At 43.4% G+C, this 27,507-nt stretch overlaps 10 protein-coding genes and 1 non-coding gene across 11 annotated transcripts; 8 read left to right on the forward strand and 3 right to left on the reverse strand.

Moving 5' to 3' along the window:
- Positions 1 to 28: 28 nt before the first annotated feature.
- Positions 29 to 1,717, reverse strand: FOA43_002501 (uncharacterized protein; the record flags this gene model as incomplete). The annotated part of the gene is made up of 1 exon (XM_038922793.1): positions 29 to 1,717. One exon carries the CDS (start codon positions 1,715 to 1,717, stop codon positions 29 to 31), a length of 1,689 nt encoding a protein of 562 aa, XP_038778721.1.
- Positions 1,718 to 2,014: 297 nt separating this feature from the next.
- FOA43_002502 (uncharacterized protein) lies at positions 2,015 to 3,769 on the forward strand (the record flags this gene model as incomplete). Its single annotated transcript, XM_038922794.1, has 1 exon — positions 2,015 to 3,769. One exon carries the CDS (start codon positions 2,015 to 2,017, stop codon positions 3,767 to 3,769), a length of 1,755 nt encoding a protein of 584 aa, XP_038778722.1.
- Positions 3,770 to 3,979: 210 nt separating this feature from the next.
- On the forward strand, positions 3,980 to 5,854 carry SNF1 (Protein kinase; the record flags this gene model as incomplete). The annotated part of the gene is made up of 1 exon (XM_038922795.1): positions 3,980 to 5,854. The coding sequence occupies one exon, from the start codon at positions 3,980 to 3,982 to the stop codon at positions 5,852 to 5,854; it is 1,875 nt and encodes a 624-aa protein (XP_038778723.1).
- A 199-nt stretch (positions 5,855 to 6,053) lies between these two features.
- On the forward strand, positions 6,054 to 8,720 carry FOA43_002504 (uncharacterized protein; the record flags this gene model as incomplete). The annotated part of the gene is made up of 1 exon (XM_038922796.1): positions 6,054 to 8,720. One exon carries the CDS (start codon positions 6,054 to 6,056, stop codon positions 8,718 to 8,720), a length of 2,667 nt encoding a protein of 888 aa, XP_038778724.1.
- A 1,003-nt stretch (positions 8,721 to 9,723) lies between these two features.
- On the forward strand, positions 9,724 to 10,545 carry FOA43_002505 (uncharacterized protein; the record flags this gene model as incomplete). The annotated part of the gene is made up of 1 exon (XM_038922797.1): positions 9,724 to 10,545. The coding sequence occupies one exon, from the start codon at positions 9,724 to 9,726 to the stop codon at positions 10,543 to 10,545; it is 822 nt and encodes a 273-aa protein (XP_038778725.1).
- A 220-nt stretch (positions 10,546 to 10,765) lies between these two features.
- Positions 10,766 to 12,766, forward strand: FOA43_002506 (uncharacterized protein; the record flags this gene model as incomplete). The annotated part of the gene is made up of 1 exon (XM_038922798.1): positions 10,766 to 12,766. The coding sequence occupies one exon, from the start codon at positions 10,766 to 10,768 to the stop codon at positions 12,764 to 12,766; it is 2,001 nt and encodes a 666-aa protein (XP_038778726.1).
- A 16-nt stretch (positions 12,767 to 12,782) lies between these two features.
- On the reverse strand, positions 12,783 to 14,285 carry FOA43_002507 (uncharacterized protein; the record flags this gene model as incomplete). Its single annotated transcript, XM_038922799.1, has 2 exons — positions 12,783 to 13,768; positions 14,279 to 14,285. The coding sequence occupies 2 exons, from the start codon at positions 14,283 to 14,285 to the stop codon at positions 12,783 to 12,785; spliced, it is 993 nt and encodes a 330-aa protein (XP_038778727.1).
- A 2,201-nt stretch (positions 14,286 to 16,486) lies between these two features.
- FOA43_002508 (uncharacterized protein) lies at positions 16,487 to 17,602 on the reverse strand (the record flags this gene model as incomplete). The annotated part of the gene is made up of 1 exon (XM_038922800.1): positions 16,487 to 17,602. One exon carries the CDS (start codon positions 17,600 to 17,602, stop codon positions 16,487 to 16,489), a length of 1,116 nt encoding a protein of 371 aa, XP_038778728.1.
- A 246-nt stretch (positions 17,603 to 17,848) lies between these two features.
- On the forward strand, positions 17,849 to 19,336 carry FRS2 (Phenylalanyl-tRNA synthetase, beta subunit, cytoplasmic; the record flags this gene model as incomplete). The annotated part of the gene is made up of 1 exon (XM_038922801.1): positions 17,849 to 19,336. The coding sequence occupies one exon, from the start codon at positions 17,849 to 17,851 to the stop codon at positions 19,334 to 19,336; it is 1,488 nt and encodes a 495-aa protein (XP_038778729.1).
- A 163-nt stretch (positions 19,337 to 19,499) lies between these two features.
- Positions 19,500 to 19,572, forward strand: FOA43_002510. Its single transcript has one exon. It is a non-coding gene; the product is annotated as a tRNA-Ala (tRNA).
- Positions 19,573 to 20,578: 1,006 nt separating this feature from the next.
- URA2 (Carbamoyl-phosphate synthase) lies at positions 20,579 to 27,337 on the forward strand (the record flags this gene model as incomplete). Its single annotated transcript, XM_038922802.1, has 1 exon — positions 20,579 to 27,337. The coding sequence occupies one exon, from the start codon at positions 20,579 to 20,581 to the stop codon at positions 27,335 to 27,337; it is 6,759 nt and encodes a 2,252-aa protein (XP_038778730.1).
- Between the last annotated feature and the right edge of the window lie 170 nt (positions 27,338 to 27,507).

The raw sequence follows: 27,507 nt of genomic DNA on the forward strand, positions 1-27,507 counted from the left end.
ATATACCCGGAGATATCTATAAAATCTATTAACTCCTTTGAACTCTTCTATTCTTTCTTTCCGATCTCTTTTCATCATCTTCTCTCTTTCTCTTCAGGACGTTTTTCAAGAACTTCTGATTGGATATGACTTCAAATTTGGGCTCTTCTGAACCATCCTCATTAGGAGGAAATTTACCATCCAGTATGTCCTGTAGACAGCGAACCTCATTACTCAACACCACATCGGCAATCTGCTTATTGGATAATTGTAAACTGAAATCCTTAGGAAGAATGCATTCAGAGGAGACGATCTTTTCAGGATACTGATCAAGTCTGGACTGAACAATTTGTTTGAGATCATCAATAAATGCATCCGTAACAATCGATCTCTCTTCAAGTAACTGATAACATTTGGCAATGACTCGGTTCACAAAGATCTGAAACTCACCTTCAAATTTATCCATGTGACGACAGAGTTTTCTAAACCATTTGGAGTCAGTTCGGAAACTCTCAAAGAGAGTGGAAAGAATGAGTAAAAGAAGAATGAACTCAGGTATAAGTTCACCATTGGCGTAAACTTCGTATCTTTCTAGAACTATACCGTCGTCGGAATCATCCAAAGTTTCCTCAAGATAGTCAGATTCTGCTATCTGCTGAATCAATATGTCTACCAGATGATGTACATTTTTGATGGTAGGAAAGGTTTTTGTGTATTTCTGCTTGTAGAAATCAACTAATACGGTTCTAGGAATATCTGCAAACTCGGCAGCAGAAGAAGGAAGTTCTATGTAGCCGTATTTTCTTAGGATTTCAGAGTTGGGCAAGTCTCCGTAAGTATTATAGATCTGTTCATCCTTTTTAATGTCCTTTATGGCTTTCATGACAAGTTGTTCTTGGTCATAATGCAGGGTAGCATTGACCAATGTGGTGTTTGCATTGAGAGTATCTGCTAAGGGAACCATTGATTTGAGATAGGTATCGAATTTAATGGATTCTGCACCAAGGTCAGTCTGGAGATCAGCCTGGAGATCAGCCTGGAGATCAGTCTGGAGATCAGTCTGGGGATCATCCTGAACGTCATCCTGAACGTCATCCTGAACGTCATCCTGAACGTCTGCATGGTTCTCCCCCCTCTCCTCCTCCCCCTCACTAACCTCCTCGGCATGATCAACATCAAACGAGTAAGACATTATTAAACTGGCTACAGCATGAAACTGGTTGATGGTCAAAAACTTAGCCAATTCAGGAACTCCCAGTTTGATGCAGTACTCAGGAACCAACTTAAAGTAAGTTTTCTCGGCCTCCTGCTTCCCTAATCTGTCCGTAACACAAGAAGGCTTCAAAAAGCCAAGATCTTCATCCTTCCAAAACATTGGAGTCGAAAACTTATCTATAGTCTGGGGAAGAATTCTTAGATAATCCCACCAACGGGATTTCTCTGCTAACATAAGTTCATAAGCCAAGCATAAAATTAGTGCTTCCCATTGGTTCAGACTAATCAAAATCTCCTTGTTAGAACGATTCTGTAACTGGCCTAAAGTGGCAGAATCCACGTTGATAATGTGATCTCGGGAAAATTCAAACAAGGTCTCATCTTTCTTGATATCCTCGGTAGCTATAAGTCCTCTTCCCTGACTATGATCTCTCAGATCAGCTATCCTGAATTTGCGAGACACAATGGAGAAGTGATTCTTAATCCACAAATCAAATCTCTCAGTATCTTGTTCAAACGACATGACGAAGGGAAAAATGGCAAAGATCTGGAAAGTATGAAAATTCGAAATCCGTAAAACCTGAAAAATAGAAAATGAAAAATGAAAAATGAAAAATGAAAAATGAAAAATGGATCAAAAGTCCAAGTCACGTGAGCATCCCGCTTTTACATTCATACTCACAAATTCTAGAAATTTCGCCTTAGAGAAAAAACTTCCAGTGGAACAAATGGATCGATCAAGTATTTAAGGCTATGAAAGGGATAGATGATGCACTTTTTTATCTTCTAATCGAGCCATTACCATTTATTTTTGATCATTATGTCAAGTGCAGAAGAATATAAAACGCAGGGTAACGATTCATTTCGTGCTAAGGATTTCGATAAGGCCATTGAACTCTTTACAAAGGCCATTGAAGCCTCAGAGACACCGAATCATGTTCTCTACTCTAACAGATCGGCCTGTTACGCATCCTTACACAGGTATGATAAGGCCTTGAAAGATGCAGAGGAATGTGTTAAGATTAACTCGACTTGGGCTAAAGGTTACAATCGTGTAGCAGCAGCCCAATTTGGAAAGGGGGATCTCAAGGATGCACAGAGATCGTACGAGAAGGCATTAGAGTTGGATCCAGCCAATCAAATGGCCAAGTCCGGGTTACAGGACATTGCATCAGAAGCCAGCCAGTCAATTCCCGGCCCAGATATGGGATTGGGTAAGATATTCAGCAATCCTGAATTGATTGAGAACTTGAAGAAGAATCCAAAGACGGCAGATTATATGAAGGATCCAGAACTCGTTGAAAAGGTGAAGAGATTACAGAAGAATCCAAGTTCCGTTTCACAGGACCTATTTTCTGACCCAAGGTTGATGACCATCGTGGCTGCAATTTTGGGTGTTGATTTGAAGATGGGCGCAGGAGGCGAGGGAGGCGAGGGAGGCGAGGGAGGCGAGGGAGGCGAGGGAGAGGCCGAGGGAGAAGCCGAGGCAGAGACAGGCAGCAAAGCTGAGATTCAGACTGAGGCCGAGGCCGAGATACCATCCCAGGAGACAGCCGAAACAATACCAGTCCCCTCAGAGAAGCAACAGGCTGATAATTTCAAGGCCGAAGGTAACGATTTCTACAAAGCCCGCAAATTTGATGATGCTATTGAGAAATACAACAAAGCATGGGAGACTTATCAAGATGTGACATATCTCAACAACAGGGCAGCAGCAGAGTTTGAGAAGGGAGACTATGATGGAGCAATCAGCACTTGTCAAAAGGCCGTGGAAGAAGGTCGTTCGAAGCATGCTGATTATACGGTGATTTCCAAGTCGTTTGCACGTATCGGTTCCTGCTATGTTAAGAAAGATGACCTCAAAAAGGCTGTTGAATTCTTTGAGAAGTCTCTTACGGAGCACAGAACAGGACCTACACTTACAAAGCTGCGTGCAGCACAGCGCGAGTTGAAGAAGAGAGAATCGGAAGCTTATATGGATAAAGATAAGGCAGAAGAAGCTCGCGAGAGAGGTAATGCCAACTTCAAGAAAGGTGATTGGCCCGCTGCAGTGAAAGAGTACACTGAGATGGTGAAAAGAGATCCTTCTGATCCTAGAGGATACTCCAACAGAGCAGCAGCTTTGTCTAAGTTGATGTCATTCCCAGATGCCATCAGAGATTCTGAGGAGGCAATTAAGAGAGATCCTAACTTTATTCGTGCTTACATTAGAAAGGCTAACGCAGAGATGGCAATGAAGAAGTACAAGAGTGCCGATGATACTCTTCAGAAGGCTAGGGAAGTGGAACAGAAGAATGGACAATTGAATAGTCCTCAGATGATGGAGATTCAGCAGCTTCTAGAGAAAGCATTGACCCAGAGATTTGCTCCAATGGAGGGAGAAACTTACGAGCAGACTATGAAGAGAGTCCAACAAGATCCAGAGGTTGTGGAAATTATGTCTGATCCCGTGATGCAGACCATCTTACAGCAGGCCCAGAACAATCCGGCCGCCTTGCAGGAGCACATGAAGAACCCTGAGGTTTACAGAAAGGTGATGATCTTGATGTCTGCTGGAATCATCAGAACGAGGTAGAGACAGAGGCAGGGGCAGAGGCGAGGCAGACTGAGTCTTTCTTGACATATAGTTAGTTACCAACGAGTTAACCAATTCTTTAAATGTAGTTCGTTTGTGCGTGCGCCACCTAATTTTCCAACTCTGATTTGCGCATCGAGAAAGAATTGACTGAGTAATGAATATAACTCACTAGCTGTTCTCTTTGTTTTTCTTTGTTTCATCGCAGTTATGTCTGAATACGTCTCTCAGGAAGATCAGCCGACCGTGCAAGACAACGAGTCGGAACGTCGGCATCATCACCATCACCACCACCATCATCATCATGGAGATGAGGCTATGTCTCCTCAGCCCCAACCTCAAATGCAATCAGAGTCTGAGCGAGCACAAGCACAAGCACAAGCACAAGCACAGCCACAACCACAAACACAACAACCTGATCAAACAAATCTCAATGCGATATCCACGGAACCAGTTCATGGCAATCGAATCGGTAAATATCAAATGGTCAAGACACTTGGAGAAGGATCATTTGGTAAGGTGAAATTAGCTTACCACACAACGACAGGCCAAAGAGTGGCTCTCAAGATTATTAACAGGAAAACATTGGCAAAGTCTGATATGCAGGGACGAATAGAGAGAGAGATTTCTTATTTGAGGCTTCTCAATCATCCGCATATTATCAAATTATATGATGTTATTGAGTCCAAAGATGAGATTATTATGGTGATTGAATATGCGGGAAAGGAGTTATTTGAGTACATTGTCCAGCATGGAAGGATGACGGACTCGGAAGCTCGGCGATTTTTCCAGCAGATTATTGCTGCTGTGGACTATTGTCATCGCCATAAGGTTGTTCACAGAGACTTAAAACCCGAAAATCTACTACTAGATGACCATTTGAACATCAAAATTGCTGATTTCGGTCTTAGCAATATCATGAGTGACGGAAATTTCTTAAAGACAAGTTGTGGCTCGCCTAACTACGCTGCGCCTGAAGTCATTTCCGGCAAATTGTATGCAGGACCCGAGGTTGATGTTTGGTCGTGTGGTGTTATTCTCTATGTGATGCTATGTGGTAGGTTACCTTTTGACGATGAATTGATTCCAGCATTATTCAAGAAGATTTCCAACGGCGTTTATACGATTCCACATGATTTGTCTCCGGGAGCCAAGAACTTGCTTACCAGGATGCTTGTGGTGAATCCCTTAAATCGTATTACTGTCAAGGAGATTCTGAAAGATCCATGGTTTACGGTGGATTTCCCCGACTATTTGAAACTCAAGGATATGTCTACCGTGAAGGATGTGACTATCGATGAAGTTGATAGCGATGTCGTTTCTGCGTTGTCGTCGGCCATGGGATACAGCGAGCAGGAGATTCTAGATGCCATTCGGGTAGGAAGACAATCGGAAACAGAAGAAATTCTCGATTCTTACGAGTTGATGCGTAATAACAGCGTTTTGGTGGACGATATTAAGCGTCAGAGTGAGCCAGAAAATGGTCTGGAGGAAAGAGTTCAGCAAAACTCAGACTGGAGAACCCCTACACAGCAGGGAAGCGTAGTGAATAGTAAGTACGCATTGCAATCGAATATTGCCGTGCTACCGTCATCACTGCCGCAGATTCACCGGGCATACATGGTTCAAATGCATCCAGAATTGGCATCAATCCAGCCAATATCTACAAAGAAATCTAAAACTAGGTGGCATTTTGGTATCAGGTCGAGATCTTATCCTTTAGATGTTATGGGAGAGATCTACCGAGCCTTACGTAATCTGGGAGCTGAATGGCAGAGACCCTCTGAAGAGGAGTTATGGACGATTAAAGTTCGATGGAAGTACTCTCCCAATGATCTTGATGCCGGCCAGAAAGAAATGAAGATTCCCGATATGATGAAGATGAGGATCCAGTTGTTCCAGCTCGAGCCTAACAATTACCTAGTGGACTTTAAGTTTGACGGCTGGGATAATGCTGACTGTAGTGAGACAGAGGATATAGGACTACCAGCCGATGATGATGAGGTGTCTTCCTTCAGCGCGTATCCGTTTTTGCATTTATGTACCAGATTGATTATGGAATTGGCTGTAAACAGTCAAGGTTAATGATAATGAATGCTACTATTTAATAAGTCTTTTGTATCCAATCTTACCGCTACCAGGCGCGCCCCCTGCCCTTTTGCTTCCCCCGGGGGAGATTCTGCTATGCTTGCGCACTTGTTCCCGCGAATCATCTGAATCTATTTAATCTATTAACTAATTTAGTGCTATCTCTTCTTCATCTATCTTGTCAATTACTCTTCACATGTCCAGTTCTGCCTCCGCCAACGTAATTGATAACTATGTTAGTTTCATCACAAAGGCGAATGGCAACCAGCTTTTTGCAAACCCGTTTACCTCTTCGTCGTCTGATCTAAAGAGATTAACAAAGACCATGACCCACACGGGGCATAATAAGTACCCAATGGACCAGGAGGGCAATGACCAGATACCTGCCCTCTATGAAACTGTTCATCTACACTATCCACCACCTCCTCAGCTCCAGCCTATTACACCTAAGCAGCTCGTTCAACAAACTTCTGTTCAAGTGAGAAACGACGAGGCTCGTAGGGCTGCCAGTCCTTTACCCAGTCCTCTACCCAGTCCCGTGGCCAGTCGTACTGACAGTCCCGTGAGATATTATCTGGACGAACCATCGCATTCCCCGTCATTAGGTGTGGCGAAGCATCTAAAATCAGCCCTTTCCAAACCAGGCAGGGCCCCCTTGGCATCTGCCTTCCGCACATTAGTATCGTTTGACACCGTTAACATTGGCTTTAGTGACGATGCAACCTCAGATAACACCTCTCGTGTGTCCGCACTAGAGGATAGGAACAGTGCTTTGTTGGACGAGGAATTCGGCCTTCATTCTGATCGTAGAACCTCTGGTTCTTCTCGCTGGCGTTCACCGTCACCAAGCAATAGGGATATATCTCCTACTAGTTCAACAAAAGATTTGTCCCCTACAACTGGAAGTCGAGAATTGTCGCCACCTAACAGATTGGCTTCCTCTGGTGGCCGTTCGAGGTCACCAGCAAGAGCCTCTTCCATCTTTCGCAAGTATCCCACTACTCCTATCATCACTCATGACTCGTGTACACTTACAAAAAAGCATAGACAGTTTGATCGGCTTTACTCTGGTGCTTTGAAGCCAAGGACAGCAGTTCTGCCCAATAGAAACATCCTCTGCTATGTAAGTGGCAGAAAACATACTTGGGTAGCTGTTGACTGGTGTTGCAACCAGCTTCTAGAAGATGGTGATACCTTAGTCATTATAGCGTCTATCAGGCCCAATTGGCGCAGTTCGTTGCGTCGTCGATTGTCCTCGGGATCCATATTTGCAGCAGATCATTCACTCATGACTGAAGAGGGAATCAGGCGCTCTCCAGAGTATGCCAAAGTGGTTACAGAGAACTTGATGAAGTATGCGTTAGCAATACTCAATTCAAACAAGATTATTAAGATTACTGTGGAACTCAGTGTAGGAAATACCAAGGATGTGTTGAAAGATATGTATAGCTTATACATGCCATCGGTGGTTGTGACCTCCGCAAAGCCTACCGCTGCTCCATCAACGAAATCATGGCTCACATCTAGAATCACCGATCGCTTGGTGAAGAATTTTGCAGTGCCTGTGGTAATCGTTCCCGCTATCAACATGGATCTTTTTCAACTAAAATTGTACAAAGTGTTGGATAAGAGGATGCAGCTTGCTGCGAAGGGCAAAGCGGATACGAAGGAGTTGCTGGATGAATTGCAGAATGTTGGTATGTACGATTTGGGAGATCAGCGCAATTACCTTCGGCAGAGTGCTGCTGAGGACCTTTTGATCAAAAGTGATTTGGAAGAGTTCGGATTAGAGAAAGAAAGAGAAGAGGAAGAGGAGGATGATGATGATGATGATAACACCGACACTGCAGATGAACATAGCGATAAGAATAGTAGTGTTGATTCTGAAGAAGATGGTGAAGAAGTGAACGATGGAAGTAATGCTGGAAGTCCTGCTGAAAGCAGCGCGGGTAATCGGACGGGCAGTGGAGACGAGTCAGACTTTGCAGAGACGACATTTACCGGTGGAGAGTCCCGCAGTAGGCCGATGCATCTGACACGATCATTGCAAATTTCTCAGGAGAATCCTGCTCTACGTCATCTTACTCTCCTGAGATCAAAAACAGAGGATGCATCTGAGAATAAGATAAGTACGGCTGACGGCGCACAGTCATTAGTGTCCGATAAAAAAGAAAGCACATCATTCCAGCTCAAAAAGCTCGAGTTCGATACACAGATTCGGATCTACAAAGAGATGAATACCATAGAACATCAGCCGGTGACAGAGGATACTTTCAAGCATTTTCTTGGAGTGGTATCAGATGTGGCGTATAATTACGGAATTGAATTGGCAGAGTACGCTAAGGAAGGAGGTGAAGGAGCCAATATGGTAAGAACTATGACTGGAGCTCCAGACGTTTCGTACTTTCGCCCCAAATCAATGCTTCTAGGTAAGCGTGGTGTATCGAGTACTCCTTTCGTTAGGAAGTCTGTATCAAATTCAGATGTGACCAATTCTGTCGGTTCCCCGGGGTCTGCAGAATCCTTTAGCCCTGGAGGGTCCAGAGGCTCTAGAGGGTCCAGAGAATCAGGGGATGTCAGGGCATTGTTAGCACCTACGATAAAAGTGGATTCGCCTGAAATTAGGGCTGTTGGAGAACCTATTGTCTCGTCTTATTCAGAGGCATCCGGCAAGCACAGAGCTTCGTCACTCCGATTTGATCTTGGTAATGGGGCCAGTACAAGATTAAGTGGTAAAAACATATCTGGATCTCCGGACACATTACTCAGATCCGTTTATTCCGCCGGTTCGACCCTACATCCTGGTGTCAAAGTGGGAGCAAGGAGAAAGAGCTTCTTTAAAAGGTTATTTAATAGATCTTGATAACAGTCAGATTCTATTTACCAGTTTCTAAGATCTAATTTTTTGTATAGGTATTGGACCTGGATCGGGACCTGGATCGGGACCTGGATCGGGACCTGGATCGGGACCTGGATCGGGGCCCAGACCTCGGCCGGCTTTGCATCCTTTCTCTCCCAACTTTACGTCTCTGTATCACTAGCTCATCTTCATCATTGCTTCTCTTTTTTAACTGGATTCCCTTTATAATTCCATCTCGCTCTTTCTGAGACTCTAATAATACTTTCCATAATTTGGTAGTAAACCGCAATGTTTTCTTTGAATCATCATCCATAGACGGTTTTAATTGTATACACAAGATTTCAGGTATCACATGTTCATCAAAGATCAAATTGAGTATAAATTCGACAATTATATCGTCGACTTCAGAAGATGGGAACGTCTCCTCTATATAACTTCTAATGAAATTCCGGTCTGGCTTTGAGTAGTCTAGTTTGGACTTGAATATGACCGGAAGTTTACCAAAATCAGCCAATTCCCTTTTATATTGGTCTGTAAGCTCGGTTTCGCTAATCTCGGTTTCTCTGAACGACATACTTTAGCAGATCACGGACTATCAGGAAAGAATGATGATGCTCTTCCTACCCGAAATCCGGGGTAAGTAATTTTTCAGTGCGCGGACTAACGAAAAATAGTAGGTGACAAGTCCGAGGATCGTTTATATACAAGCATTGGATAGACCTTTCTTATTGTGGACGATACTATGAGGTGGCTCTGTGAATGCTCGTGTATATATTCATTTCTCGAATCTATAACAAAACGAGTGATATCTTTTTTTAAGCCTGAGGTATATTATCAGATAGATGTTTTATTGCTTGGCTTTAAGAACGCTGGGAAGACTAGCCTAGTTCAGGCTCTCTCGCAAAGACACATTGATTTAGATACAGTCCCTACACTTTCGATGCAGGTATCTTCAGTAAAATTAGGTCGATCAGGCTCGAATTACGGTGAATCAGGTCAATCAGGGATGGTTGTTGATGAGAATACATTGCTTCTCAATACAAAGGATGCACAAAAGAAGCCAATTGATGGATATACAAGAAGCGATTCGAGGAATTTGAAGGCATCAAATAAATCAAAAACTTTGACTGGCAACTCGTTTACCCAGAAATCCGGAATCAACGAGGATTCTGTGATTCTAAAAATATACGATCTAAGTGGGCAGTATAAGAAGCAGCACCTCTGGAAGGAATATTTGGCATCTCACGGAACTAAAATCAACTGCATAGTTTATATGGTGGATGTTTCGGACACTTTGACTTTGGACGATTCGATTTCAAAGCTTATTGATATAATAAATTACAACAATGAGTCCCTGCACATACCATTGGTGATAATATTCAATAAGATAGATATCGTGAAGGATCTTGAGGGACTCATAAGAGAACGGCAGCAGAAGCAGAATCAACTGCAGCAACTGCTACAGCTACAGCTACCGCAAAGGAATCAAGCATCATCATCGAACTCTTCTTCTTCATCACCATCGTTCCACTCTCGAAATGGGAGCGACAGCATTTCTAGTCAATTGGCACCAAAACTATCTGAAGGAAGTATACACCATAACCGAGCACGAATTCTATTGGAAGGTACAGGGTGCCATCGATTACTGCTTGATTATATAGGTATTACAAGTGACAACGGAAGACTCTACTTGAACAGGCCAAAAACAACCCATTTAAATATGGATTTGGGATTGTTTGTATTGAGCTTAAAGGACGATCGACCCGATCTGATGACAGACAGTCTTGATGATGTACTGAACTGGATTATCGGCGATATACGCCACTAAAAAAGCACATGCACGGGAGTAGCTGAAGTGGGGAAGAAAGTGATCAAGGTTGCTGAGGCTGAAGTTGAGGCTGAGGCAGAAGGGAGTTCAGGTTGTTGAGGTTGTTGAGGTTATTGAGACTGTTGAGACTGTCACCAATTTTTTTTCTTATTCTCTGTACTATCTTTCTTTTCCTTTCTCTATATTGGATATGGATCAAGTTTGGGACGCCATTTACCAAATGGCCAATTCGGTAGCCTCCCCTGTCAATGAGGGATTATCCGATAAACCGGACCCAACCAATCACAGTGAGACCTCCAGTATATTAAATTCTACTGCTACAACCTCCTCGTATCCCTATTTTGCCAGTACTTCCTCTTTATTGCATCATCATGTCATGCCATCCAACTCTAATACAGATCGTCTGACCAAATCAACATCATCGTTTTTGGACGAGTTGTTTGGAACGGGCAAATCTAAGACTGAAGGATCAACACCCAAGAAAAGTTTGGGAGGGGGTAAAGCCTCCAAGAAACCCAACAAGCGTTCTAAAAGTCCTGCCACGAAGGGCTCCTTTGCTGGTGCCCGTGGCGATTCATCTGTGAGTACCGCCATTTCGGGTATATCCCCTGTTTCTAACATAGTTTCTAGTACCGAAATAGGTAATCCTGACTCTGCAGAAGGCCTTGTACAAACTTATACACAGCAAATGGCCGATAAGTTCATGCAACGTATTATAAATATGGCTATGCCTAATACAACTACTCAGGATGAGCGTGAGCTTGAAAGCGTTCTATCCAGAATCGAAATGCAGAAATCAAGGCCTCCTCTCAATGTTCAGGCCATTAGTAAGAACAGCATAGCGTTGTTACAGAGATTATCAATCCCGTTCTGCATTATAGACCAAATAATTGTTATCTTCAACTGGTCTAACCCTGTCTACACACTCAGTCTCCTATTTCTAACAACACTCATGATTCTAAAGCCGATCACTATCGTCACTTTCCCACTCTTTATGCTCTGCTATCAAGTAATTCTTCCTGCCTTTATTAGAAGGCATCCCATAGATCCTGTCGATGGCTCTCTTGCATTGGGTCCTCAACTCAACAGCATTGAATATCCTAAGCCGGTTCCTGAGTTATCTCGAGAGTTCTTACTCAACGTGACAGACTTGCAAAACCATGTGTTAATCTATGTGATTTCATGGAACTACGTCAATAGGTGGATTATCAAGTATCTCTACTTCAAGGATGAATTTTTCAGCACGTTTGTATTTATGGTGACGTTTTGTTTGGCATTGTTTCTCTGTTTCTTTGGCACGCCACTACTTTTGCTGCTTCTCCCCGTGCTTAAAGTGGCTGCAGTGGCTTTAGTTTGGTGTTTTACCGTTGCCTTGCATCCTAAAAACCGTACTCAGATTCTCGAGTGGATGTATTCAGAGGATACTCGTCTTCGTGTCCTCACGATGACCAACAGACTCGATTCAAAGCTTGCTAAGGAGCTTGACTGGCGGGAATCTAAGGAGATCTGTCAGTTGGAGATTTTTGAACTTCAAGTAATGGACTCAGAAAGTAAGATTTGGCAGCCTGTGTGCTTTACAGACGACATATACCCTATGAATTCATATATAAGGTTGAGCAATATGCCTATCAATGGATGTTCCAGCCTTTCGAATATATCTCCTCCTGAGGGGTGGAGATTCATTGATGAGAAAAGCGTTGGCTCTTCTCACAAGATGACCAAATCTTCCTCTGCCTTCTCTCAGCTTGGGAAAAGTAATGAGGATGAGAGTGGCAATGCAGCAGCGGAATTTACTGATTTCAAAGTTACTGCTGCTACCATCTCTGCCTTAACTCCAGCGTCTACTCCCGATCTATCGACACTTAAACGGCATAGGAAGACACCATCCAACGAGAAAGGTGGATTCAGTGCCGCTAAAGCATTGGACGGATGGTACTTAGACCTTCGGCCGAACAGCTGGGTCCAGCAGAATTATCTGGATGGGGTCTTAGATGTGGATGAAGATAGTAAATGGTGTTATGATAAGGTGAGCACTGAAAGTGGTGCGACAATCCGCGGAGATTTCCGAAGAAGACGTTGGATTAGATACTGCATTCGGAGCATTTGGTCCGAAGAGATTAACGACGATATTGGTGATCAAAGTAATGTGGAAGAGGACTTTGAGAGAAGCCAGATTGAGGATGATAATGAGGATGATTATGTTGGTAATGATACGAAATAGAATTCATATTATGCTTTTATGTTTTAATTATCGTAACTATGGAAGATTTCGAAGAGAACGTTTTGTCATCTATGCTGACTGAGTTCTTGAACGAGTCGTCGCTCATGGCGACAACGAGTAGGCCTGATTGGCTGTCGTAGCACATTTTGGACACTCCTAAGGGAAGGTTTTTGTATTGCTTGACTCTCTTTTTGGTAAGATAGTCCCACATGCACACGCGACGATCAACATTGGATCCTCCCGTAAAGAAACGGGTGCTATCATGGAAAACGATGTCATTAATAGGACCCACGAATTCGACGTCGTCTGCCAAAACGGTACGGTGACATTTGAACGTGTATTTAGATGATGGGACCTGGACATCCTGGTTGAATGTTTCGACCGACACCTTTCCCTCCATAGAGCCTTGTGTGTAACCCTTGCAGCCTGGAATCATGCAAATGCATGTAGTTAGAGGGTATTTGAACGTAGAATCGTCCTCTTTAACCGGTTGGTCGACCTTCCTGAGGTCGTAAACAACGTTTTGACCTGTAGATAATGCGTAAACTGCATAATTGTCTATGGAATCCATCGCTTGAACCTTCTCCTTGAAGTGTAATTGAATACCTCCTTGAGAACCTTCCGGAAGTAGCCAACCAGAATGATCCCAAGATCCGGAAAGAACCAGTTTACGATAGGAGTTATAGACAAGGCATTGAACGCCGGATTCATGGACAAAGGATGAGTTTTGTTGGAGCACTCTTTTCACTGGGTCTATGCTGTATATCTGCCCTGTTAATGAACCAACTACAAGTTTTTCAGCAGTACCATTTATCAAACAAGAGTCGAGAGCACAATCATAGAATCCATCCACTACACTGGCAGGTTTACTTGTCTCAGAAAGTTCGTTGTAGTGAGCTATTCGTCCTTTGAAAGAGGTGATGTAAAGTCCAGGAGAATCGCTGTTCGAAGCCGAAAGATTGAGTGAGGTGATATGATCCTCCGGAGGAGAAAGAAGTTGGACTAGGAAACGAACAATGAGTTAGTAAAGAGGCAAGTTTGTACAAGGTCTTCATACTTACAGGAGTCGCCCGGCATGTGTACTCAGGCCTGGAGCAGTGGGAAGAAGAGGATATGGAGAAGCAAGTGAGGCAGGGAGAAGCAAGTGAGGTAGGGAGTTGAAAGACGTTGATGCGTCGATCGACGTAGATATAGTTGTTTTCTTGGTGTGGGATTATGGGATTATTAATAGTACGGGATGACGGACGGGATGGCAAACGGGATGACGAACGGGATGACGAACGGGATGACGAATGGGATGACGAATGGGATGATTGGACTGGTAAATCAAATACAAACTTAAACATCATCAGATATTCAAGAAACTGATAAAATTCGACAAATCGATTGGCAATCTAGTGTTCACATGCCTGCATCCATATAATGCCAGATCTTGAATTCACTTAGCCAGGCCTCGGGAGATCCAGTAGATCTGGCTAAAGTGTGGGGCATCGAGATCTCGAAATTTTTCACCCCACATGCAAGAGAAGAAGCCAACTAGCATCAGCAACAGTCACTTCAGCAACAAATCCAAAATATCTACAGTACCTTGTGAATCTTGGCATTATTCTGCCTTACAACGTTGAAACTAAAGACAATCGACCCTATTTAATCCTACAATCTTTGAAGCCATAATTGACCAATCATCAATCGATAAGCGCGATTCGACGTTTTCTCAAATGCATGGATTTCCCCCACTTAAATCATTTCCATCATTGATCCGTCTTTTCTTGAGAAAAGGTTGGCTGTACTTCTCATCACTCTTCTTCAACTTCCAGTCGCTTACGTTGGTCATTAGAGTTTCATTGTTCTATTATTCTTCTTTACTTTCAAAACTAGACTTTCTTTTTTACATTTTCTTTCTTTCTTTCTCTTTACTGTTCTAATATTCACCGTTACACTATTCTATTCACCATGCTTGGTCCCAAAACAACTCTTGTGGCCAGAAGATTTTTTATGAAATGCAGTTTGAAGAATAAGAACTCATTTACTGCTGCTCGATTTGGTAATCGATACTATTCAAATTCAAGGACTGATGCAAAGCAACATTATTCACCTTACTGGTTGTCCTCTGCTGCGATTATAGCCTCCATATTCGGTCTTTACCACTGGCAGCTTGACAACTCGAATATTTCTAATGATTCTTTTCTCAAAGAGGAGAAGAAGCACACAAATAAGATTCCGGTGTCGGAATTTGTCAAGCACAATAAAAGAGACGATTGCTGGATCGCTATAAACGGAAAGGTTTACGATATGACAGAATTTATCCCCAATCATCCCGGCGGACAGAAGGTGCTTATTCAGAATGCTGGCTATGATGCCACTGAGATATTCACTCCAATCCATCCGAAAGGCACCATTGAAAAGTATCTTCCAAAGAAGAAATTCATTGGATATCTCGATGGTGAAGCACCAGTTCTTACTAAGAAGGCAGATCCTAATGAGGAGATGCACTTGAATAATTTGGATCATATGCCTGCACTATCGTCGATCCAAAATGTTCACGACTTTGAGTATCTATCGAGGAATATATTACCAATGGGTGCTTGGTCCTACTATTCCTGTGGTTCCGATGATGAAATCTCAATGAGAGAAAATCATTATGCTTACCAGAGAATCTTCTTTCGTCCAAGGGTCTGTGTAGATGTATCCAGTATTGATACATCCACGGAATTGCTTGGCACCAAAACTTCTGTTCCTTTCTATGTTTCTGCCACTGCTTTGGCTAAATTGGGTAGCCCTGGTGGAGAGTGTTCTATAGCACAAGGTGCTGGTAAGGAGGGTGTCATTCAAATGATCTCCACTCTCTCTTCTAGTTCTCTAGAGGAGATAGCTGCAGCCAGAGTTCCAGGTGCCACTCAGTGGTTTCAGTTATACGTGAACGAAGACAGGAAATCCATGAGAGAATTGATTCACAAGGCCGAAGAACTTGGCATGAAGGCTATTTTCGTCACGGTTGATGCTCCTTCCTTGGGTAACAGAGAAAAAGACAAGAGGTGCAAGTTTACCGATGACACGGACCTTGATTTGGGCGACAATGTTGAAAGAGAAAGTGGTGCTTCCGCTGCTCTTTCATCGTTCATTGATTGCCGCGTCAACTGGAACGATATCAAAGAGATCAAATCTTTGACCAAGTTACCAGTTTTGGTCAAAGGTATTCAAAGAGTAGAGGACATTGTTAAGGCAGCCGATTGTGGATGCTCCGGTGTTGTTATTTCTAACCACGGTGGTAGACAGTTGGATACTGCTCCTCCTCCTGTAGAAGTTCTAGCTGAAGCTGTTCCATTATTGAACAGGATGGAAAAGTTGAAGCCAGGATTCGAGATTTTCGTGGATGGCGGTGTCAGAAGAGGTACGGATATCCTTAAAGCCATTGCTCTAGGTGATAATAAGGTTAGAATCGGAGTTGGTATGGGAAGACCTTTCTTATACGCCAATTCTGCCTACGGAGAAGCCGGTGTTCGTAAAGCCATCCAGTTGTTAAAGGATGAACTAATTATTGACATGCGGCTTCTCGGTGTTAGAAATATCAATGAATTGAATCGAAACTTTGTTGACACTAGACGTCTATGGGCCGGTAAAGAAGCCGAGGACAACATGTTTCGAACCAACTACGAACCTATTGAGACTGTCCATTTCAAAAAGGACGATTAAAGCCCATATAATACACTATTTATCTATTTATTCATTTATTCCATCTTGTTTCATCACAGCGTCAAATGCTGTCTCTTTTTTCATCCACCAATATCGAGCCAGTTCTGTCGAATGGCCAAGCTCACTATCTAGCACGCTCTTGAGTTTGGTCAACTTGTTGTAGTATTCCTGTAGGATATCAAAGTTCTTTTCCAATGTTTTTGCGTCCCACTTATTGTTTATGGTATCGTCTGTTACTTCCCTCACTGAAACAACGCCTCCTTGCCCAGACTGTTTTTCCTCCAAGGCCTTCTTTTTCAAGTTGTAATTCGATAATGCAAGCCTCGTATCCTTGTAGACATTGTCCTTTAATGCTGGATTGAACTTTATACCCCTTAGATCGAACAAATCTGCCACTGGTCCTTGCAAGAAGCTATCCACTTCGCCTTTCCGGGCACTCATACAATAGTCGTCGATCAACTCATCATATCCCTGATCCAATTCACGTTCCAATTTCATCCTATCGTGTAGTTTGTTCAGTATCTTCTGCGGATCTGCTTCATTTGAAGCCTTAAAATTCGATTCCTGATCAAGCTCCGTCATACTTTTCGCATTTTCTCGATTCTGTAGTTCATACGCATCCACTAGGTTGTTCGATTTGATATCATGGACCGTTTTCAAGTGTTTTAACAACGCATCTGATCGTGTAAACGACTTAAGACACTCGGGTACTAGGCAATAGAATGGCTTCTCCCCTGTATGAGTCCGTATATGCGATATAAGTGCAAACCGACTGTGCTGAGGGCTGCCTCTGCGTGGACAGTTCACCCACTTGCATAAATATTCAGAGGCTCCATTGTCCTTCTTCGACGTTGCATGTTCCTTCGTTATATGCTGTACCAGATCATCCAACTCTCGAAACCTAAGGAAGCAGTTATCCCAATGACAATAAACTTCCCTGTAATTTTCATCATCCAGCTCGGAAATTCCATGCTTCTTGTAGAATTCCTCTTTATCCATCTGAACAAACTCTTCCTCTAAATCCTCCTCTGTAATGCTGTTCTCCTTATGAATGGTCATTCCTCCCATCCCTGATATTCCACTTTGATTGTCGTCTGATATACCAGACCGCAATTCTTCATCTTCGACACCTTGAAAGTTCATTGTTAATTCTGCTTTTCTGCTTTTCTGCTCGTTCTGCTCTTCCTGAACCTTTGTCTCACTGACGCCTCTCCTTCTGCTTCGCGCTCTCAGCTTCCCTCGATCTCTGCCATTTTCCGTGTCAAATCGCGCCGAAAATTTTTCGAACTCGCAGAGAAAAAAGAAAAAAGATTATTAAGGAAATCTTGAGTAATACAGATCTGTAATAAGGCTCTTGTTCTATCGTTACCTTCTTCATTTAGATTACCAATGGCAAACTTACAGCTTACGATTCTTCGAAAACTTGATGAACAGGGCAGCATCGATGACTCTGGAAAAGAGTTATCCACGGTGGATTCTCCGGAAATTCTTGCTGCCTTGAACTCTCTATCGTCTCGTAATATGGTTACCTACAAGTCTCATCAGCATGATATCTGGCATCTAACTAAGGAGGCAAAGGATGTCGCCATTCACGGCTCTCATGAGTATAGACTTCTAAACAAGGTTATAGAGTCCCTAGAAGGTCTCAAGATCTCAGATATCGAATCTGTCATGGGTAAGAGTGGTAAAGTTGCCCAAGGTAGAGCTTTCAAGAACGGTTGGATTAAGAAGGACGGTGATAAATTGATCTCTAAAGTTGAAGCCGCTGATAAGGTTGAAGATAGTACGGCTGACCAGTTGAGACAGATCGAAAAAGCCGGTACTTTGGATGATTCTAAAGCTCTTAAAGATTTGAAGAAGCGGAAGTTGATCACCGCCGACAAAGTCTACACCTATTCGATCGCAAAAGGTCCTGAGTTCTCTCTAGAGATCAAAAAATTGGAGACAGACATTACTTCCGAGATGATTCAGACGGGATCTTGGACCAAAGCTGCTTTCAAGCCTTACAACTTCAATTCTGAGGGTGTCTTACCTCACTCCGGTGCTTTGCATCCTTTAAACAAAGTGCGTGAAGAGTTCCGCCAAATCTTCTTTTCTCTGGGTTTTTCTGAGATGCCCTCCAATCAGTATGTGGAAAGTGGTTTCTGGAACTTTGATACTTTGTTTGTGCCTCAGCAGCATCCTGCCCGTGATCTTCAAGATACTTTCTACTTGAAGGATCCAGTCAAAGCCTTCCCCCCCGAGGACAAGCAGTACTGGGAAAATATTAAAAAGGTCCACCAGGGAGGTGCCTACGGTTCTATAGGTTACAGATACCCATGGAAATCGGACGAATCCCTCAGAGAAGTTCTTAGGACGCATACCACCGCTATTTCTTCAAGAATGTTAAAGAAGTTGGCCGAGGATCCTCAACCCACCAGATTGTTCTCTATTGATCGTGTCTTCCGTAATGAAGCTGTCGATGCTACACATTTGGCAGAGTTCCATCAAGTGGAAGGTGTCTTTGCCGACTACAGTTTGACACTTGGTGACTTGATCGGTTTTATGCAGCAATTCTTCTCCAAGATGGGTGTCACTGACTTGCGTTTCAAACCAACTTACAATCCTTATACCGAACCTTCCATGGAAATTTATGCTTGGCACTCTGGTTTGAAGGAGTGGGTCGAAATCGGTAATTCTGGTATGTTTAGACCTGAGATGTTGGAGCCCATGGGGCTACCTAAGGACTTGCGAGTTCTAGGTTGGGGTTTATCCTTGGAGAGACCTACCATGATCAAGTACGGTGTTAAGAACATCAGAGAGTTGTTGGGACACAAAGTTAACTTGGAATTCATCGAGAATAATCCTGCCCCAAGGTTAGAACAGCAGATCTTTTAAGTATCCATTTTTTGTATTTCCAATAATTAGATGACAAATTGGATGTAGCTATGGACCGCTTTTCAAAAAAAAAAGGGGGGAATTGTCGTAAAAATAATGTTTGTTTCGATGAAAATATGATTAAGTCATTGTAAAAGATAGAGCAACCCTTTACCCAACAATTGGGCGTGTGGCGTAGTTGGTAGCGCGTTCGCTTAGCATGCGAAAGGTCCTGGGTTCAATTCCCAGCTCGTCCAGTTTCAGCTTATACTCTATTCTTGGAGTAGCTTTTTTTCTTTATTGTGTATGGCTTTATCTGATAAGCAATTTGCTATGCATCTAGAGGAGATGATAAGAGGTATAGCCGTAGCAGATATGGATAAAAGAGTCGTACGTAGATGGATATATTGCTAAAACAATCAATCCTCTGCAAAAATGTTTTTTGATTAGGCTGAAATTTTACCACTTTATAGCTTTTGAGAGAGTCATAATTACGGCGGCTTTATTAAGAGACGAGTCAGCGAGAGAGAGAATCGATAATAATATTTGCTCCACCCTGGCGGCAAAGCTTGGAAGTTTCACTTCTGTCTACAGTTAACCGCGCATTGCTGTCTACTTATGACGGGTCCAACGCGCTTTTCCGCTCTATTGCTGCACTATACATGACGAAGCATGGATGGATCTCTGTGAACTTCACACGACTGAAAAATCTAAATTCAAATCTGAAGATAGAAAAATTTTTTTTATTATCGGATTTTCTTTTTCATCCTTCAGTCTCGTTAAGTCACCCTAATATATAAGGAAGTGAATCTTCCCTACTAATCAGGTTTCCTCATTGTCAATGAATTCCTATTTTTCCTCTTACTTGTATTCTTTATTTTTGTTTTCCTTGTTTTTCCCTTTTTCTCTCCTTCTCTTCCTTCCTCCTTCTTCTTCTCTAGTAAAGACTAGCTATCCGGGCCCTTCTAATTGAATTATATCACTACTATTCTTTTCAGTTCTATACAGTTCTATTCAATTTTGTTTAGTTCAGTTTAGTTGAGTCTAGTTCAGTTCAGTTTAGTCCAGTTTAGTCCATTCCTTTCAGTTTTTCAATCACCTGTTCCTTCCCCCTTATATTTATATCTGTGGAACACTTGTTTAAGACTATAGGTAAGTACAACTAGAGAAGAAGAATAAGCGAGTTACACTATGTGACTGCATCTCTAGTAATTCTTAGTAATTTCAACACTAACATCTCTTATAAAGTTTCTTCATTACCCAATGATTAAATTGTCCAAACCTATTACTGCTCCTCTCTCTGAAGAGTCCAAGCTGGTGACTTTGGAGACCCAAAATGGTACTGTCGTTTGTGGTTACTCCTTTGGTGCTGACATCTCTGCTGCTGGTGAGTTAGTCTTCCAAACCGGAATGGTAGGATACCCCGAGGCTCTAACTGACCCTTCCTATGAAGGTCAAATACTTGTCATGACTTATCCACTGATTGGCAATTACGGTGTGCCTGACAGGGAAGCTAGAGATGACGTTGTTTCCTCTTTACCGAAGTACTTTGAGTCGCACCGCATCCATATTTCCGGTCTTGTAGTAGCTTCTTACACCAAGGATTATTCTCATTACTTGGCCAAGTCTTCCTTAGGAGAGTGGCTTAAAGAACAGGGTATTCCTGCTATCTATGCAGTCGATACTAGAGCTCTTACCAAGCAACTCCGTGAAAAGGGTTCTACTTTGGGAAGACTGTGTATTCAGAAACCTTCTGCTACTGCTACAGATATTTTGGATACTTCTACTTCGGTTTATAACTGGCATCAATACTTTGACGTGCCAGACTGGGTTGATCCAAACACTCATAACTTGGTTGCTCGTGTTTCGGCTCCTAAGCCTGTCGTCTACGATCCCCCTGCCGATTTGGCTCGCATAGGCTCAGATGGTAAGCCTCTTAGGATCCTTGCCATTGATGTGGGTATGAAATTCAATCAAATCCGTTGCTTTGTTAAACGTGGTGTTTCTTTAAAAGTTGTTCCTTACAATTATGACTTTTCCAAAGAGAGCTACGACGGTTTGTTTGTGTCCAACGGTCCTGGTGATCCCTCTGTCATGTCAGATACTGTTGAGAAATTGTCTGTTGCGCTTGCCGATGCCAAGACTCCCGTCTTTGGTATCTGTTTGGGTCATCAATTACTTGCTCGTGCTGCCGGTGCTTCCACTTTGAAGCTTAAATTCGGTAACAGAGGTCAAAATATTCCTTGTACTTGCACCCAATCTGGAAGATGCTATATCACCTCGCAGAATCACGGTTATGCTGTTGACGTCGCTACCCTACCTGAAAACTGGAAGGAGCTTTTTGTCAACGCCAACGATGGCTCGAACGAGGGTATATACAGCACTGAGAAGCCTTTCTTTTCCGTACAATTTCACCCAGAGTCTACACCTGGTCCCCGTGATACCGAATTCCTCTTTGATCTTTTCATCGATTCCGTTGCTGACTTCCAGAAGACTCATGTTCTCAAGCCGATTGTCTTTCCAGGAGGTACAGCTAAGGAAAACGAGAAGAAGCATCCTCGTCTCAATATTAAGAAGGTTCTTGTGTTGGGTTCTGGTGGTCTTTCCATCGGTCAGGCTGGTGAATTTGACTATTCTGGCTCCCAGGCCATTAAGGCCTTGAAAGAAGAAGGAATATACACCATTCTTATCAACCCGAACATTGCTACCATCCAGACTTCCAAAGGTATGGCTGACAAGATTTATTTCTTGCCTGTCAACCCAGACTTTGTTCGTAAGGTTATCAAGCATGAGCGTCCCGATGCTATCTATTGCACTTTTGGTGGACAAACTGCTTTGAACGTTGGCGTTAAGTTGAGAGACGAGTTTGCAGACCTCGGCGTTAAAGTTCTTGGTACCCCGATTGAGACCATCATGACTACCGAGGACCGTGAGCTATTCGCTCGTGCTATGGAGCAGATTAACGAGAAGTGTGCCAAGTCCGAGTCAGCCAATAACTTGCAAGAGGCTCTCAACGCTGCTCATGACATTCACTATCCGGTTATTTGTCGTGCTGCTTATGCCTTGGGAGGTTTGGGCTCTGGATTTGCTTACAACGATGAGGATCTGACCAAATTGTGTGACAAGGCCTTCGCCATCTCTTCTCAAGTTTTAATTGAAAGATCCATGAAGGGCTGGAAAGAGATCGAGTACGAGGTTGTTAGAGACGCTTACGACAATTGTATCACCGTTTGTAACATGGAGAACTTCGATCCATTGGGCATCCACACCGGTGACTCCATAGTGATTGCTCCTTCTCAAACATTATCTGATGCTGACTACAACATGCTCAGAACCACTGCCGTCAACGTGATTCGTCACTTAGGTGTCGTTGGTGAGTGTAACATCCAGTATGCTTTGAACCCAGAGTCGAAGGAGTATTGTATTATCGAGGTAAATGCTCGTTTGTCACGTTCGTCAGCATTGGCTTCTAAAGCCACTGGTTATCCATTGGCTTACACAGCTGCAAAATTGGGTTTGAATATTCCTCTAACTGGCATCAAAAACTCTGTCACAAAGGTTACTTGTGCATGCTTCGAACCATCCTTAGATTACTGCGTCGTGAAGATTCCTCGCTGGGATCTTAGAAAGTTTAGTAGAGTGTCTACTTCACTTTCTTCTTCAATGAAATCCGTCGGTGAAGTCATGAGCATCGGTCGGAACTTTGAGGAAGCTATACAGAAGGCCATCCGCTCTACTGACTACCAGAACTTGGGATTCAATGTGTCCTCTGAGGTCTCTACAGAGGAGATTGATCAAGAGTTAGAAGTTCCTTCTGATAGACGTCTCTTTGCTGTGGCCAACGCTATGGTGAAGGGATACAGTGCCCAGAAAGTCCATGACATGACCAAAATCGACCTTTGGTTCCTCTACAGGTTAGAGTTCTTGATTAAGTTTGGCCACAAAATCGCTTCTTATGGCGGCAAGGAATCTCTACCATTGCAGGTTCTTCGTCAGGCTAAGCAGCTTGGCTTTGAGGATCGTCAGATTGCCAAGTTTCTTGCCTCCAACGAGGTGGCCATTCGCCGTCTCAGAAAGGATGCTGGAGTTTTACCCTTTGTCAAGCAGATCGACACTGTGGCAGCAGAATTCCCTGCTTTCACGAACTACTTGTACATCACCTACAATGCTGACGAGAGCGATGTCACTTTTGATGACCATGGTGTCATGGTACTTGGTTCCGGTGTCTATCGTATTGGATCTTCCGTTGAGTTTGACTGGTGTGCCGTTAGGGCCATCAGAACCCTTCGTGAAAATGGCTACAAGACAATCATGGTGAACTTCAACCCTGAAACAGTGTCTACCGACTATGATGAAGCTGATCGTCTCTACTTTGAGACCATCGACTTGGAAAGGGTGCTTGACATTTATGAGCTTGAGAAATCATCCGGCGTTGTCGTTTCTATGGGAGGTCAAACTTCCAACAACATTGCTTTGCAGCTCTCTCGACAGAACGTTAACGTTCTTGGTACCTCTCCGGAGATGATCGACTCTGCTGAAAACAGATATAAGTTTTCGCGTATGTTGGATCGTATAGGAGTGGATCAGCCTGCATGGAAAGAGCTTACCTCATTCTCAGAGGCTGCCGAGTTCGCCGAGAATGTCCACTATCCTGTGCTTGTCAGACCTTCTTATGTGCTATCTGGTGCTGCTATGAACACGTGCTGGTCTAAGGATGACTTGGCAAACTACTTGAACCAAGCAGTGACCGTTTCTCCTGACTATCCAGTTGTTATTACCAAGTATCTTGAAAACGCTAAGGAGATTGAAATGGATGCTGTTGCCAAGGATGGAAAACTTGTGATGCACGTTGTTGCCGAACACGTGGAAAATGCTGGTGTTCACTCTGGAGATGCCACTTTAGTGGTCCCTCCTCAGGACTTGTCCAAGGAGACCGTCGAGAGAATCGTTGAGGCCACTGCCAAGATCGGTAAGGCCTTGGCTGTCACCGGTCCTTATAACATTCAGTTTATGGCCAAGAACAACGAGATCAAGGTTATCGAATGCAATGTTCGTGCTTCTCGTTCTTTCCCATTCAACTCTAAAGTTGTCGGCACTGACATGATTGAGATGGCCACTCGTGCTATTATGGACATGCCTTTGACTCCTTATCCGGGTAAGAAGTTGCCTGACAACTACTGCGCTGTTAAGGTTCCTCAATTCTCCTTTTCGAGACTTTCTGGAGCCGATCCTATTCTGGGCGTTGAAATGGCTTCTACTGGTGAGGTTGCTTGCTTTGGTCACGACACGTACGAAGCTTACGTGAAGTCTTTGATTGCTTCCGGCTTTACCTTGCCAAAGAAGAACATATTACTTTCAATTGGGTCTTTCAAAGAGAAGCAGGAACTGCTTCCGTTCATTGAGAAGCTACGTATTATGGGATACCACATCTTTGCCACATCTGGTACTGCTGACTTCATCCATGAACACGGCATTCCAGTCAAGTATTTGGAATTACTCAATGATGATGAGGAAGAGCAGAAGGCTGAGTATTCTCTTACTCAGCATTTGGCTAATAACTTGATTGATCTCTACATCAACTTGCCTTCAGCCAACCGGTTCAGAAGACCTGCAAACTATGTTTCTAAGGGCTACAGAACCAGAAGAATGGCAGTTGACTACGCAGTTCCATTGGTTACCAACGTCAAGTGTGCTAAACTTCTCATCGAGGCTTTGTCTCGTGATATCGACTTGCAGGTGAGTAGCATCGATTCCCAGTCTTCTCACACAACTATTGAACTTCCTGGTCTCGTTGCTCTTTCCACATTTGTTCCTAACTTGGATGATAGGGCTGGTGCAAAGGCCTTTGAGGATACAACTAAGGTGGCTCTTGCATCTGGTTTCTCCTTTGTGTCGGTTCTCCCTTACGATCTCTCCGGCGCTGCTATTACCGACGTCGGAACTCTAGCTAGAATCCACGATCTCATTCGAAATTCTGCATACACCGATTACTCCTTCTCTGTGGCTGCAACTGAGGGAAACAGCGAAAGAATTCAGCCGACTTCGGGCTCTGTTTCTTCGTTGTTTGTCAAAACTGATGATTTCAACATCAAGGACAAAGTGATCAACCTCTCTTCCCACTTTTCCGAGTGGCCCGAGACTAAGCCTATCATAGCTGATGCCAATAAGACAGATTTGGCTTCTGTTTTGCTTCTTGCCTCTCTGTTTAACACTAGAATTCATGTCACCAACGTCACTGAATCTGGTGATCTCTCTTTGATCGCTATGGCCAAGGAGAAAGACCTGGGCGTGACCTGTGATGTTAGTGTCTATAGCTTGTTCTTGTCCCAAAAAGACTACCCTAATGCCACTTTCTTACCTACTAAGGAAGACCAGAAAGCTCTTTGGGATAACCTTGATCAAATCGACTGTTTCTCTGTCGGTTATCTACCTACAGAACTTGCTTCCTTCCTTGGCAAACCTATCAAGACTGGTTTGGGTTTTGCCGATGTTGTGCCTTTACTTTTGCAGTCTGTCTCTGAAGGTAAGCTGACTGTCGATGATATCAGGGCCAAGATGCATGACAATCCAATTAAGATCTTAGGCTTAGGCGACGTCAATTCTGTCATTGAAGTGGATGAGGATCGTCTTGTGTCCTCTCTCAAGTCCAAATTCTCCCCTTCATGGTCTCCGTTCCAGGACAAGGACCTCAGGGGAGCGGTGGAGCGTGTTCTAATGAATGATCAAACTGTTTGTTTAGAAGGTGAGTTTGTTGTGAAAGAAGCTCTTGGTAAAGAGGGTATTGTCTCTGCTCAACATCCGTCTTCTTTGGCTCAGGACTCCTCCAAACTAGCAACCGGCTCGTCTCTTTCTGAGACGTCTGTGCCTCCGTCTTCTATGGCTTCACCAATGTCGCCAATTTTGACTTCGTCACGCAGAAGATCATCTAGATTATCATTCGATGCCAGTAAGAGAACGGCTCTTAAGGCTGGATTCAGGGATTCCTTGGCTATCGAAGAGATCGAGCATTTAACTGGTGCGGACTTGGTCTCTTCACTACCTCCTCGCGAATTAAGTCCTCCTAATGCTATCTCTTCGTTGATCAGTAGCAAAAACCCATTCCTTCGCAAGAGTATTCTTTCCGTCAACAACATCTCCAGAGACGACTTACACGCATTGTTTGCAGTTGCTCAAGAGATGAAGTTGGGCGTCGAAAGAAAGGGTGTCCTAGACATTTTGAAGAGCCGCGTTCTTGTTACTGCCTTCTATGAGCCTTCTACAAGAACTGCTTCCTCCTTTAACACTGCAATGCAGAGATTGGGAGGTCGTGTTGTTGCCATCAATAGTCAAAGCTCTTCCGTCAAGAAGGGTGAGACTCTTCAGGACACTATAAGAACATTGGCCTGCTATGCTGATGCCATTGTTCTTAGACATCCATCCGAGGACTCTGCCTACATTGCAGCTAAGTATTCTCCGGTTCCTATCATCAATGGTGGTAATGGTTCGAGAGAGCACCCTACACAGGCTTTCTTGGATCTGTTCACCATCAGAGAAGAGCTTGGTACCATTAATGGTATCACCATTACCTTTATGGGAGATTTGAAGTACGGAAGACCTGTGCATTCGCTCATAAAGTTGTTGAAGCACTACCAGGTTAAGGTTCAGTTGGTTTCTCCTAAGGAGCTTAGGTTACCTCGTAATTTGGTCGAATTCCTCAAGGAGCACTACAAGCCTGTTATTGAATCCACTGAGTTGACTAAGGAGATTATCGCCAGATCGGATGTTCTCTACTGTACCAGAGTTCAGGAAGAGAGATTCGATGACAAAGCTGAGTACGAGAGATTGAAGGACGCTTATATTGTTGATAATAAGATTCTTTCTTACGCTAAACAGCACATGTGTGTTATGCACCCATTACCTAGAATCCATGAGATTAAGGAAGAGGTCGATTTTGACCAGCGTGCTGCTTACTTCAGAGAGATGCGTTACGGTTTGTTTGTCAGAATGGCCTTGCTTGCCATGGTGATTGGTGTTGAGATGTGAGAAAGAAGGTGTTGAAAAAAATTGAAAGCATGTTGAGGTTGATGATGATTGGGGTTGAATTGGACTGGTTGGATGAATTGATGGTAGTGGTTGGATCTATTTGGGGAAATAGTCCTTTGCTAACCGTCGACTGCATTCATCCATAATATTCACCTCTATGCTCACCTTCA

This window comes from Brettanomyces nanus, chromosome 2 (assembly GCF_011074865.1).
Source record: "Brettanomyces nanus chromosome 2, complete sequence".
Classification (NCBI taxonomy): Eukaryota; Fungi; Ascomycota; class Pichiomycetes; order Pichiales; family Pichiaceae; genus Brettanomyces; species Brettanomyces nanus.